Source organism: Barbatula barbatula (assembly GCF_947034865.1).
Source record: "Barbatula barbatula genome assembly, chromosome: 10".
Classification (NCBI taxonomy): Eukaryota; Metazoa; Chordata; class Actinopteri; order Cypriniformes; family Nemacheilidae; genus Barbatula; species Barbatula barbatula.
Window position 1 is genome coordinate 20,713,179 of NC_136773.1, and position 15,234 is coordinate 20,728,412.

At 38.6% G+C, this 15,234-nt stretch overlaps 1 protein-coding gene across 4 annotated transcripts in view; it reads right to left on the minus strand.

Moving 5' to 3' along the window:
* mical3a (microtubule associated monooxygenase, calponin and LIM domain containing 3a) overlaps window positions 1-14,994 on the minus strand; it is a 50,174-nt gene extending 35,180 nt beyond the window's left edge. For all 4 annotated transcript variants that reach the window (XM_079465581.1, XM_079465580.1, XM_079465579.1 and 1 more), the window contains exons 1-5: window positions 14,558-14,994; window positions 1,216-1,593; window positions 880-1,087; window positions 455-571; window positions 205-306 (exon numbers count right to left, since the gene is read on the minus strand). In XM_079465581.1, the coding sequence (XP_079321707.1) occupies window positions 205-306; window positions 455-571; window positions 880-1,087; window positions 1,216-1,491 (703 nt within the window). In that variant the 5' untranslated portion in view covers window positions 1,492-1,593; window positions 14,558-14,994. The remainder of the gene's footprint in view (window positions 1-204; window positions 307-454; window positions 572-879; window positions 1,088-1,215; window positions 1,594-14,557) is intronic.
* Window positions 14,995-15,234: the final 240 nt, after the last annotated feature.

A 15,234-nucleotide genomic window follows, 5' to 3' on the forward strand; every position in this document is an offset into this window, starting at 1 on the left:
AAAACAGCGAGTCTTGCTAGGTTGTTGCATAATGGCCCGAGTCAAAAGAGGCCCCCTTAAGCCTTTCTAATCTTCTGCTCTTTCACTAAAAGTAAAAACCGGAAAAACACTGTCAGTCCAAGCCCCATGGTTAACATTGTACAGACGTTGAACACCTTAGGGGATGATCTTAATTACAATATCATAGAAGTGCTATATACCCACCTGACAGTGTGTTTCTCCTCCCATCAGCCCCAATGATGACATCGAACTCCAGCTCATTGACTGGATGTGTTCTGGGGTGGACTTCGGCTCTCCACCCAATTCCTGGAAAAACCAAGAGCGTGTTCAAAAGACTTCTTTTCACCTCAAGACATGGTAGCGCTTGGGATATGCCAAAGCACTTTTAGGAGCCATATTTAGGTTTAGTGGGAATAAATGAACGGAACATCTGAGTAAGAGTAAGTTATCTTACTCTCATTCTCCTGGTCTTCTGGTGGCTCAACAAGGCCTTTGAATTCCACATTGACGTGAATTTCAATGCCGAGGAAAAGAGCGACCTTCAAAAGCATCAGCTGCAACTGTCGAATACCTGCAGGAAGAGATTCCCAAAGCACAAACGACAATTTAGACTATTTACAAATAGTATTAACATCTCAGGTGGTCTATGGTCATCACCAGCGATCTGCTGAGAAAAACTGCTATTCAAACGATTGGCCTATATGTTGGCCTATATATACACAAGACCACCTTATTATTGGCGGCCTACAAGATTATTAACAGGAGTTTCTGCTAGAAAGACGGTTTTGCAAGAAGGCCTAACAAACAATTAATCTGTAAAAGGTTGCGTAATTTTGCTGTTATAGATTAAACACAATCCCCCAAAAAATCCCTACTCACTGATATGGTCAATGGCTCCAGCACAAAATTTGCCATAGAACTTCTTTGCTCCGAGACCTCTCAGATCCTGAATAGTGAAAGGCCAAAGATGGAGCACATTGTTTCGAGAGAAAGCATCCCTCTTCTCTAGCAAAACCACCTTGGCTCCCAAGAATGCAAGCTCTATGGCTGTACGTAAACCACATGGTCCGGCTCCAATGATCAGACACTGGGAAACACAATCCACAAGTACAAAACATCCTTCTTAAGTTCATAAAAGAAACAATCTACATCAGCACATTGCAGGTAAGAGACTTAATAACAAAACACTTTTTCGCCTCAGGGAAACTTTGATACCTTAGTATTGGCGCAGGCCCGTCCTTTTTTGTATTCCTTGTGGCTGGCGCGCTTGTCTAATTTGGCCCAGAGGGCTTTGGCTTTCCAGTAGTTGAGCTTGGACTTGAGTTTGTGGTAGAACACACAGTGTTCATTGGGCTTGAGTTGCAGGAACTCACAAAGCTCTTGAAAAGCCTTGAGAGTGCCTTTGCAGGTGGTGGCTTGGACGAAGCGATCAAACAGAACATGGGACTGGTTTATCCCTTCTCCCACCGCATGGACACTTCCATCTCCCATGGTCCCTTAACTCGATGAGTGGATATCGTGGGACCGTCCCGGTCCAACTCACAGAGAGTCTGTGCGTATGAGGTTCAGCTTACACCATTTGCCATTCTTACCCTAAAAAAATGAGAAGAGGGAAAAGATCAGTTATAATTGAACTGATGCTTCTGTCAATGATCAAGAGAAGACAATCCTGTAACATTTTTATTTAAATTCATATTGAAAATGTTACAGCATTACAGTTTTGCAGGCACAACATGACAAGTTTTAAGCTGAAAGTAAGCCACCTAATAAGTGTAGGACTTGGCATCATCAAGAACTGAAAATGCTCCATGCCCATCTCTTATCTGTGTCTCTCATCAAGCCAGTGACCACAGGAAGTTTAATGATCATACACTCAAACAGGAAGCGCTCAAACATACTGGAAGTACTGAAACATTCCTGTGGAAGAGATTCTCGCGTGGAGTTAACAAAAAAAACATTTACGTTTCTTACAGCATGTCTTAACCAGAAACACTAAACCAAAACACATCTCTCATGAAACTATAGGGAACAGGATGCAAGTAACCAACTAAAACAATGTAAATAACAAAATGTTGGTCTTTACAACTGGTCACATTTAAACACAATCGTTTCATAAAGCTTTCTGGTCAAGAATGTCTGAAACCTGCAGCTTAATGTAGTTTCGCTGTTCATTCAATCCTCAAAAGTGCATATATATTTATTGAGAATAATATTCGCCAAGTGACTAGATGCCTCACATTTGACAAAATACAAATGATAATCTTATTATAAGAGAACACAAAGCACAGTTTCTCCATCTTCCAGCGTTATGACAGATCAAACTAAAAGTTTAACACAAAGCCACCAAAGAAAACATTCTTCTCTTTCCAACATTTTCTATTCGGGAAATTGAAATTGGTCTCACCCCAAGTCCCCACATAGCTAGCTGTCAGCAAATTAAATAGAACAGTGAAAATATCACAAATGACTATTTGAAAAGAGCCAAGGACATGTACACACACACTCCTTTTTAAACCAAGGTGTGGTCATATAGAGGAAATATCCGCCTCACAAAAAGATGATGAAAGGAAAGGTAGGTAAAGGGTTAGGATGATTGGCTCTTTTGTGCAGTAAAAACACTCTCCTGACCTCACCACGGTAAAACTGCTGAGCCAGCAAACAGTTCAATGCCACGGCCAACCAATGAAAACCATGGTTGTGATACAGCTCAATTACATCACTGTGCTGCTATATTAGGCCTACACAAATATGTCAGTCCTAAGTGTTTTGTACCCTATATAAGACAAGCAACATAAGCATGTTGCTTTAGCATACATTTACAGGTACATACATAAATACATACACACGTTACACAAATCTATAGCAGACTACACTCAAATTTATCCTTAACTAAGCGGATCGCCCCAGTCTGAGGTCCAGAGCGCTCTGGAGCAGGTTTTCATCGAGGATGTCTCTGTACATTGCTGCATTCATCTTTCCCTCCATCCTAGTCTCCCAGTTCCCAGTTTCCAAACTTTCAGTTTGAAAAATATCCCCACCACATGATGCTGCCACCACCATGCTTCACTGTAGGGATGAGATATAGAAGCTAAACAGATGCCAAAACTAGACCAAACGCAAACACGATGTAATGAAACACTTTATTGACCTGGTTTAATAATTGTTCAACGGTTTCTAAACTTAAAAAACTTATTTATGTTTTATGCTATGGGAACCATGTAATAAACACTTACCCTCATCAAATACTAGGTTTACAACTTCTCTGAGTTTCTCAAGAACCTGTATCCATTTCTAAACCAACAGTGAATCTCATTATAAAAAGCTCAAGTACGTATGGTCTCTTTAGAGTTGTTTCTCACGCCGTTGACTCGTGGAAAGATGAGAAGCCTGTTTCTGTTACTCTGTGCCCTACGGCTATGTTCAAGATCCAATATAACATAATACAAACTTCCAGCATGCTTCAGCACCTCCTAAACAGCTAAACAGAACTCAATTTAATTGGACGCAGGACTATATTCTTTCACGCAGGAAACGGCCCACATTTCTGTCACGGTGGGACCTGTCACTATGGGCATATTGGATTTCAGAAACAGGAATCTTAACCTTGTCATTCGGCACTGTGGTGTTAGTGATACAGCAGCTATGAATACACACTGAACTTTGTGTGACATGAGAGAACACAGCCATTACTGGCATGCTGATAAACGGCTTTACTTAAAGCTGGACAAGACACATTGAAATAATAAAGTTCAATCTGTTTAAATCCACTTGAGCGTTTTACAACAAGACAACCTAAATAAACAGCCAATGAGATAAATACCACTGAGCATCACCTGCTTGTGACTTAGTAAACTGCTCGAGGAAATCCAATGGACTCCAACACACACAGCAGGCATTTTTTATGTTATGAAGAGATCGCATCACGATCCTTGCTAAAAATAGACCACATTACATGTCTGAACGGACAAAAGAAAAACTCTCTCTGCTGCTCCCTTTAGTATGCTGCAAGGACATGTATATGTCTTATATATATATATATATATATATATATATATATATATATATATATATATATATCTCACATATTTGCTTGTGTTATTGAATGCTAATCTCAAAATGGCCAGACAACTGCTGATTAACTGCATTCATATAATCGCAATAAACTGCATGGTGCAGGGGTGACGAATACTCACGAAAACAATTGAGATAAAAATTGTTGATATAAATTCACTGGAATGACAGAGAAGAATTATTATTATGCACTGCTTATTTTATAATGACAAAGTTCAACAGGGCCAATACAAGTGAGTTTGTTACATAAGTTACTTTTATTTTGTATTTTCACATTCCTCTTTGCTAAGCTGTGATTTTACCCATCTCTAAATTGCCATGGGGATGTATGGTCTTTCTTTAGCGCCAAATAACATTCACGATTCATCGTGTCCCCAGTCTTTCAGTTATGATGTCTATGAAACGACAGTGTCTCCAGACGATCAGGTGAGTCTCAGTGCCCTCACTATAGCAACATCACCAAAGCAGCATGACATCATAATACATAAGCTGCGGCTGTAGTGATAGGGGAGGGACACCAAGGCAACAGCGCAGCATGTGGGCAGGTAAACAAAGCAAACCACCTTAATTTTCAATGGATGACGACATGACTGAATCTCCCAGTGGAAAAAGTTAGGTCTTCCAAATTTTCACTGTGAAATGAAGAGCTTAAAAGTTGTCCATGGTAACATTAGTCATATAATTGTCTGAACACTATCCACCACACCTCAGATGATGACTCATGTCATGAAATAATAAATCTTTAGAACCTTGCAGTCTGAATCTTCGTGTTATATCTACCAAGATGTTGCCGTCATCTTTACTCACAGTCATGTTTTAGACAATATTTAAAGTCCCTGCGAGAAAAAAAAAGAAAATCACAATTCTTATTTTTTCAGGAAATATTGCAGCGTTTGTTGTAAATAACTTATCAATGTGGGTCATTTTCTTTTTAAAATTCACGAACCCTCATAATTTTCAGTTCAAATCTGAAAATGCACTTCCCCCCAGAAATGACAATCCATCTCAAATTATGTAAATTAGACAACTTGGCCCGACCATCCTTTGACACCTCCCATTCAACAGTCAGTCTGCTGCCAGCTTCATTGCAGAATCAATGCAACAGCTGTTTTTACAAATCCAATCATTTGCAGTGAAAAACGCAAGCCACACCCACTAATTCACAAATTTTCTCCTTTGAAATTGCTTTTCACTCAGAAACGTGTCAGAATGCAGAAGTTAAAATTTTCGCAACTTCTGGTTCACCGGGACTGTAATAATGCAAATAATTTGCCTTTTTTACTTTGTGTAAATATCAAGGCATTGACAAATCTGCACAACTGAACTTTTGAGAAATAAGATTTTTTTGGATCGACCAAAAACACTGGAAGAGAATCTAACTAGGGGTGGGCGATATATATCGTCTGCGATAATATCGGGATTGTTGTGTTAACGATGTGCAAATTATCATTATCGAGTATTTTAATTACTCAGAAAAAACACTCCAAAACACGCATTAAAACTCCACACATTCAGAGGCTGCAGCAGGGCGTCACGTGATTGCTGTTGTATGCATACACGTCGTCATCTCTCTCGCAGGTTAGCGCATGGCCGCACGCATGTTCAACACCGGTTAACGAATGTGGAAATGCTAAACATTTGACAGAAGGAGACAACATGCAGACACCCAGAGCCTCGCAATTTACTTCAGATGACTTAGTTGCTAAACGTGGCTCAACCTCACTTGCATCGAAGTGGTTCGGTTTTGAGAAAACTGATGTGCGCAAAAGACGGCACTCTGCAAAGTGTGTAGGAAACATGTTGCTGTTAAAAGCAGCTTGACGACCAACCATAGTAAGGAATACCAAGAGTATGAAAAGATCCGAGACTCCGCTGCCCGAGAAAAGTCGACATCGGCTAAGGTACCTGCTGCACAACATACGCAGCAAACTTTAGCGGAGTCGTTTAGCGGAAATGTGCCTTACGATAAGAAAAGCAACAGTGGCAAGACATTACAAATGCTATCACCAAGTTTATAGCAAAATAAATGCTGCCGATTCAGTAGGTGGGATAAGTGCCAAGTCGAAATTATTTCAGCTCAACTGCCCTCCCCAACTTCTATCATATATTATAATTTCATCTTGCTTGTATGCTGTACAATTTACATTACAGCAGAGGTGTACAACTGAATGTTTACTCAAGAGTTCGATGTTCTTACACTAATTCAATTAGTATTATGTATGTCTTTGAATTGTTTTTACTTGAATAATTACATGTTAAAGAAAATAAATAAGCACTGTTTTCATTCAACATTGTGCCCATTATTATCATCAGTGATTAAATAACTCAGACTTTTAAAAACACATTTTTAATGGATATCGTCTAATTATCGTTATCGTTAAAATCGCCAAAAATATCTAGATATAATTTTTTGTCCATATCGCCCCCCCCTGAATCTAACCCACAGAAACATTCATCTCAGCTTATGTTTTCCCCACACATATCTGAATTCTATCATCAGCAAGAAGCACAGTTTAAAGACAAGGCCTCTAAACAGAGTAAACCAAAAACAAGCTCATGAACAGAGGTTGTGCCACGACTACAAACATGTTTCAGTATAAAGATACAAAATGGACCATAACCCTAACAGTTAATAAACAATGAATAAACTTTGATGGAACTCCATTCAGCAGTCTGATAAAAGTGTAACATCATTCTTTATACATTGGACACCCACTAAACTGCTCATCTGGAAATAAATAAGCTAAGAAAATGTAGACAGAAGTAGATAACAGAAAGACTGGACATTGTGACAAATATCATTTTCAGTTAGGCTATGATCTGAAACTGCTCGCATACGCCATTGTTTAAAAACAAAAAGAATTCGAACAAAGATATGTATTTGGGGCCATCCTAGAAAACACCACGTCACTAATAGTCCAGTTGATCTGACGCGTGTTAGCACAATCTGACCTAGTTGTTATTCACTTGAATTATCTTTGGACAGTGATGGTTCACTAATCTCATCAGCATGCCTTCCAGCATCTACTTCAAGGTGTGACTAAAGATAAAAATAAAAGAAATCTTTTGAAAAGTGGTTTGAAGCATCTACTAAACAAATGTGAATGACCTGTGCAGAGCATTTACATTTAGCAGACGCTTTTATCCAAAGCAATAAGCCATATGTCATACAAAGAGCAATAGTACAACAGGTGCTTATACAAAGTTACTAGTTTCAACAAAAGTTAGACCACTACCTGTTGAGAGAAGAGGTTTAGTGTACATATTTTTTCATGTGTCTGTCAAGTATTCGCAGAAGGTGTGTTTTAAGTAGAGCAGTGTAGTGATAAATTATCATTATTGGTTAATAATCTACGCTGGTTTAGCCTTCATTTAGATGTTTGCCTTCCTGGATTTCTGTAGCCATATTTGCATGCCTTTCCATGAATAGAAGCGGAATGGTTTATAATCCATTTTGGCAAACAGATTTAATCAAACCAAAATTAATTTATTAAAACTTCATCTAAAATGTCCAGCATAAAAAGAAACTCTTCCGAGCAAACTTTTCTCAAAAGTTGAAAACTTGTACAGTTGATCTAAACAGAGACCGTATCCAACAATATGCGAACCAAGACAAACAATTTTACAGCAACTAAAAAACGTACATACAAACAAAATGTATAGTCTTTAGCCACACACCGATTACCACAGTAAAGTGACAACAATTTCTAAATGTTTGCAGACTGCTGGAATTCCAACTTGTTTGGATGTCTGTGACTGACAACCACAAATTGCATGTTATATTGCAAATTTAAAAGGTAGAGGAAATGGCGAGGACTACATATACATTCCATGCATTTGGGTTTGTCACAGTAGCACATCTTAAAATCCGATATCTGGGGACATTTATAGCAACAATCACAATTGTTGCCACCTGGTTAAAAACTTTACATGCTGTAGTAACAACCGGTGATGATGATTCACTTGATAATTTCCGTGTTGATCATACTGAAAGAATCTCATTCATAGATGAATTTTAAAAAATCATCAATCCAGAGTCCAGACATCGAAATGTAAAACAAAACCAACATCTTAAGGCTCGTAAATATCTTCATCATAACAAACATCTTAAGGCTCAAAAATATCCTCAACACAGCCAATGTTTCACATAATTCCACAGAACCACACAACATAATACAGGTTTACGCTGACTGTTGACTTTCCCTAGTACAAAAGTAAACAAGACACTCCTTTCAGACTGAAACTCAAGGAAACTACCACATGCAATTTAACATGTCATCAGCATAGTAAACAGAAGCAGTAGTTATTGTACGTGACTGTGCACAGTCGGCGTCTCTCACAAACAGACAACAGGACAGTAATCCCATGAATACAGCAAACTGATCTAATCCAGCCCTCTGTGGGAGGAGTTAACCTGGACTTGGAGGCTAAACAAGACTGCAGACAGGAGAAACACTGACTGTCGCTGACCCAGACCTGCGGCTTTACCCATGTTAATCAATCACAGCACGAACACAGTCCAGCACTTCTGACATGAGCAAAGAACAACCAGGCTGCATTGTCAACAGCCAACCATCTACAGAGGAGTGACCTACTAAGGGAAAAGAATAGACAAAAAAGGAAAGGATTTAAGACTAAAAGGAAGTCAGATTAAGGACATTAATTTACAAATGAATATATCTTGCTCATAACATTAGTTTTTAGCAAATGTTCTAAAACAAACACAATTAATAAAAGCTTAAAAGTTGAAAACTCTTTACTTTATGAAAGTTACCATTTCTCTTGTAAAAACACAAATCAATAGCTGAGGTTAGTTAGAAAGCAATTACACTTTTGTTTTGCATGCAGTTTAATATATATGAACATATTAATTTCGGCACATGGTCCAATATGTACAATGTGACGTACAGTAAACAGAAATGCCGGTGGTCCTGAGAAGAAACTGCTGTACTGGTTTGAAACAATCCACTTGCACTTGTCTGCAAAATTTCTACTGAATTTTAAACAACAGTCATTCTAAGTTTTACCTCTTGTGTATTCATTTATTCAAGAATATGCCTAATTTTAGCTAGAGATAAGAGTACTCCGCTTGACACATCCATATCACTGTAGAATTGAACACGTCTTTCTCCAAAAATCAGCACATAACATTTCAATGTCCGCCGATTCCATCTGAGTTTACATATGGGCTATTACGAAAGTATGAGATCAGCACTGGAAAAATAAGTAATGTGAAAACAACGGCAAGCAACATAAAGAGTTTCCTGCCGTCTCTAACTTCGTCAAAGGGACTGGGATGGATTTTTCCTGCAACACCAGACCAACCTCCATGGTTCAAATCCTAACCTCAAACTTTGTAAGGGGAGAAAAATGCAAAACTGGCCTGACATCAGCGGCTTGTGCCAACCAAGCAGAGGAAAAGGGTGGACTCCAGTGTGAATACAATACTACATGGTCTTCAATACTAGGCATGTAACCCAAAACTCTCTGACAGATGCGAAGCACCTCAATGGGCTTTCGTTAGAAGGAAAATCGACACATACTGAATTACATTATAATCTATCAACAATTCACAAACTTTGGGTGCTGGGTGGAATAGAGGCATTTTTGTAACTCCAAACATAATGGAGGCTGATCCTAAAAGGAAGACGGGTTGTCTTCAACGGTTCATTGAGTCAAAGAAGAAATGATTCCCATTACATGAAAGATAAACAAAGTTCACGTCAAAGACAATATTTACACCCTTTCTTCAGAAGTTCCTGTTAAATAACACACATGGAGATCTACACAGATTAATGCAGTGCCAAAAGTATTTTTGCAAAAGAACTAGACATAACGTTTCGTTTCAAGATCAATTTTGTACCTTGGCATAAATTAAAAAAACTCAAATAGATTTAAGGTGCTTGAAGTAGTCATTCATAGGCCTAATCATCATCTTTCAGGATTCGAGCTTGATGTACTATGAAAAAAAAATTTGAGGACCTAAAACGTTATCGTGACTCTTATTCATTCACACACCAATTCACTAAAATAAACCTTTATTTATGAATATTCACAACTATATCAACAGATAGATGAATACACCAACAAAACCACATGATGTTTACGCATCAACGATGCATATTATGCAATCAGATGGCATTGCAGTCATGCAGGTTAAATGCTGTCAGTTCTAAACAAAAGAACTAATAATAACTTCACAATGAAAGTCTACTAAACCAGACAAGCTTTTAGATGTCTGTAGCTTCTGCCATTGTTCTTATATCTGAAGGATTCCAACATTAGGAACAAAATAGACTACATGTTTTTGATAGGAGACAAATACACTTTTCAAACTTATAGTATGATGCCAATAAAGCAGCCTCGACATACCCAGCAAACCCTTATTCTACAAATCAAAATAAACTCCTCAATGCAAAATTCCACTGCAAAAAAAAACGAAAAATAGTGGCAAAGAAAGTATTTCTTATAGCCAAAAATAACAGAACACTGACTGTATCATCGGTTCCTGAGGGAATTCTTTCAAATAAACAACATGTGTGGAGACGGTTGCTTAGGAGATGCAGATGAGGAGGTGCAGAGAGGAAGGAAGAGTCTTCTGCCAGGCACCTTAAAGTGAGGTGTGGGCAGAGCGTGGCGGCAACCTGGCACAATAACATTTTATCTGAGTGAGACATGGAACAAAGCGAGCAAACAGTCGTCACAACGTTAGGGAAAGGTATTCCACCTCTCCTCTGTTTTTAAGATAAGGGCATAAAAGGCTTGCGATGACTTTACAACAGTCCATCTTAAAGGAACAGTTCACTTTAAAATAAAACATCTGTCATCATTTACTCACTCGTGTCAGCAAAAAGCAAAACAATGCTAGGGGACATGAGACAGAAAGCCAAGGTGACTGCAAAGCATAATTTAATCCTCTATTACTAAATTACTGCATAAAAAACCAAAGTGTCCTACTTAGATAGATGTTCTGAATTTTCACGCACTATCTTACTTTATATTTGTGGTAGAACAGCATGGTAAAGATGACATTGAAGACACAATAGCTAAAGTAAATAGAATGAAGGTCGAAGAGGCAGGCTTTATTAACTAGTGCCATCTAACATTGAAACAATACAAACATCTCCTCATCAGAGCATCCCAAAAAGAGAAAATGACTACGATACTGACACACTTCATGTCAATCATTTAAAAAACAAACATGCTTGCATTTAAGTAGAAACTATTTCATTTTTTTTAACCCTGTGTGAGAACAAACCAAAAAAGCTGCTAGAATTCCCAAGATTCCAGAAGTAGCAATGAAAGCAATGATTTGAAATGGAAGCTAAACAGTGTTAAGAGAACACGCAGGGCTAACGGCCATGGCATCTTATATGACTCATAAAATTCCATGTTCAGAAGTCAACGGACCCAGTGGCGGTAAACAGAGAGTTACAGGAAGTGTTGCTTACACAGTACATCTAATTTAAAAAAAGTTTAATTAAATAATATACAGCAGTGACTCTTCCAACATTAGAGAGGTTCGTTCATGGTCCATGAATACAAGCACTTTCATGTTCTCTTTACACCCACATGCACATATAATTTACAATAAATCAGGCCTGCCATGGTATCTCATTTCACATGATTTATTTTCTAATCAAGCATAATGCAACGCACAAACTGCATTATAAATGATAAGTGGATGCACTGAAGGGATAGTACACCAAAATGTGTAAAACCTGAACAACATTCCAACTTCTGTACAACACCGATATTTTGAGGAACTGTGTATATTTCTGAGACAGCGCAAGCGTTTTTTTACATGTACTCGCCATGTGCGACCTGCCAATTTCGTTTTTTTTCTTGTTGTTATATCTCACGTGAAAAGACGAGTAGAACCCGAGCCCACAATGACCAAGGGCGACTATAGATATTTTGTATTTCTCCTATTTGAAAAAACTAGCAACAACAGTTTTCTCATTATCACCAAGCTTCTGTCTGTAACCTATTCAAGGTTTGTGGTTTGTGCAGGTCTACAATCTTGTCCCTGACATCCTTTGAAACCTATTTGGTCTTGAACATGGTGGCGGGGAGGTTGAAATGGAAGGTACAGATTCTGTTGGCAGGCATCTTTAAAATACTGTACATAACAAGCTGATTTAAAGTGACAGGACTACTCTGTAATCCTTATAGGCACATAACCAATCTGTGGAGCCAGAATTCTTGCTGGTTGGTAGGGGATCAAATACTTATTTCACTGACTGAAATGCAAATCAATTTATGACAATTTTCCCCAAAATTTTTGGGTTGATATTTGGTTTCTATCAGTTAAAATAAACCTACCATAAAAATTATAGACCCTTCATTTCTTTGTACAGGCAAACTTACAAAATCAGCTGGCGATCAAATAAGGCTCCAGACAAAAAAATGAATTACCCTCACCTGTATGTAAACAAACAGAACATAAAGTCCAGGACTGGTCCTCTCTCGACCTTCCCCGTTGCTGCTCCTCTCTTATGCCTCCTGAGCGCATCCGTGCGAGACCGGTGCAGTCGCGTCACCGGCCTTGCGTCATTCCCTCACGGCTCTCATCCCACCCTGCATGCCACACTCACATTGTTTTTTTTACAATGTAAAATTTTGCTCCTATAAAGACTATCAAACTAAAAAAATAGCCCTATGTTCAAAAGTCACAAACACATCTTTTTAATTCCTCTTCTGTGCTAAATCCGTTACAACTTCTGGACCACCAGTGCAGAATCTGAAAATCAAAGTTGTTGGCAATAAATTCTTAAGAGTGCTGCTTAATAAGCAATATAACCGAACGCTGCAGACCTCTCCTTTTAAGGCCAACCCTGTGCCCACAGCATGCATGATCAATAACCAACTTCAAGTTACTATTTGCTGGAACTGGAATGGAGAACCACCTTTAAAAAGACAAACTAAATAATAACTGAACTCTATTTTACTTAACTCTTGTTTGTCTGGTCACAGTCGACTTTCTCCGCACCACATGTCAAAAATAAACAAACAACCACGCTTTCCTACAGACGCCCGATGTTAAGAAAGTCAAACATCTTATCTAAGCCTGGCATACATGCCAAAATAATCAGCTGGGGTTTCAGCTGAGTCAGCAAGTCTCTCTCTCACACTGTTTTTCACTGACCTAACTATGAACCATAGGACAGTATGTGCTATCTTCCCTCGCTAATACAGACCTATGTACCCGCCAGATCCCAACACTCGGAACCAACAACGTCTTGTAGTGCCATTCAAAAAAGGGAGAAAAGTCACTCTTACGTGTCAAGTACTTTTTACATTTGTGGAATGATCTGCCCGCTGCTAAAAGATCAACAGATTCTGTAGCCATCTTTAAGAATCGGCTGAAAACACGCATCTTCCGTCAACACCTGAACGATTAGTCCTGACTTATGTTTCTTTCTATCCTTAAAGAAAAAAAAACCTTGCTTTGTATACTGTGGTAGGCTACACGAGACCAGTTTTAACTGCACTTATGCTTTTTGTTGTCCTTTTGTTCGTCCAATTGCTTCGATTGTTTACCTCATTGTATGTCGCTTTGGATAAAAGCGTCTGATGAATGACCAAATGTAATGTTCTACACAAGGATCCGTGATCTGTTGAAACTTTATGATCTCTCAAACTTCTTGCTTCAACATTTCGTTCACGCATCTAATACACTTCGATAACTATGTGATGTATAACATATCAGTCCAAAATGCTCCAGTAAGTTGCATGCTACTGAACTGTAAATACAGTTAATGTCAGGGTTATAGAAATGGCTGGACACAGAGAACAATGAAGCGCAACGTAACTGCACAGTATGATGAAATTGGATGGTTTTTATGGTGCACAAAGAAAAACATGAAGAAATACGGGTCAGAAAGAGAGTATACACATGATTGGACATGGGTTAAACATCTCAGCACTGCATGGCTATCTGAAGCATATGCCATGATGCAACAGCGACCTTCCAAAGGGGAATCCTGACTGACTAAACCTGACTAAATGCAAATTTCACAAGAAAATGACATATTTTACATTGCATGTATAACGTGTTATGTTGATACACATTCTGTCATAAATACTTGATTAAAATGTAACTTGTTAGCCATTGATCTGCACTATTCGTGGACTTGATGAAAGTTAACACGGATCGTTACTTGTTTGTATCACGAATTACTGTAAACAAAACAGACGTGCAGCAAAGGATTGCTTGAGTTTACATTTCGTTTACTAAATGAACTAGTAAGCAAGCATCAAAACTGAATATGGAACAGGATAATAAATTAAACGCATATATTTGGAGGCGAAAAAACAATTTCGACTGATCCTAGTGCGTGATTTACCTCAGATAAAACTCTTGATATATCACTAGTAACTGTACGCTACGTACCGAGTAGCGTCAACAACTGTAACTTACGTCAAAACGTCATCGATATCTATTTGTCAACAAAGTATCGGTATCACCGTAATCTGCTCTCACCTTTATTTCGTGTCTCCTTCAATCACGACCACGTCTTTAATATCCACAAAACAAACTTCCCGCCGACGCCATTATTTAATATTCCATGTAATCCACGTCGTTTTCAAAATCTCCAACAGCGCGAAAGACTTTAACCGAAATGCGCGTAACGTTACACTAGAGGGATCCGTCAGCGTCCATGCTCGTCCACGTTCATACTGCAGCAGAAGAAAGGCGCTAATGGGAGAGACGGTCTCCCACACCGGAGGCAAGCAGAGGGGGGAAACAGATCCAACGTCAAAAAACTTCCTCCGCGAATAAAAAGTCACGTATCATGTGAAAGTAGTCCGTTCCGCCATAACGCGTAACATACTCTGAATTACGTTTACTATACGATTTGTGAAAAGAACGGCGTTATTCGTTGCACACTATTTGACATGATCCCCCTGCCTGCGTTTGGTTTACACGAGGCGGTGCCTTTTCTCGGTTTAATCTGATTGGCTCTCTCAGAATTACGTCACCGGGAAAGGTCGTCCGCACGTTTGAATAGGTTTTTTTTCGCTTGTTTTTGCGAATGAGTATTTAACACATAACCTGTTCGTTTTAGTGTTTAAGATGGCGTCTCTTTAAAAAAAAGCTTAACATTTTAGGTGGAACATAATGTTCCGAATGTATTGCAGACAGTATTTTATGTATGT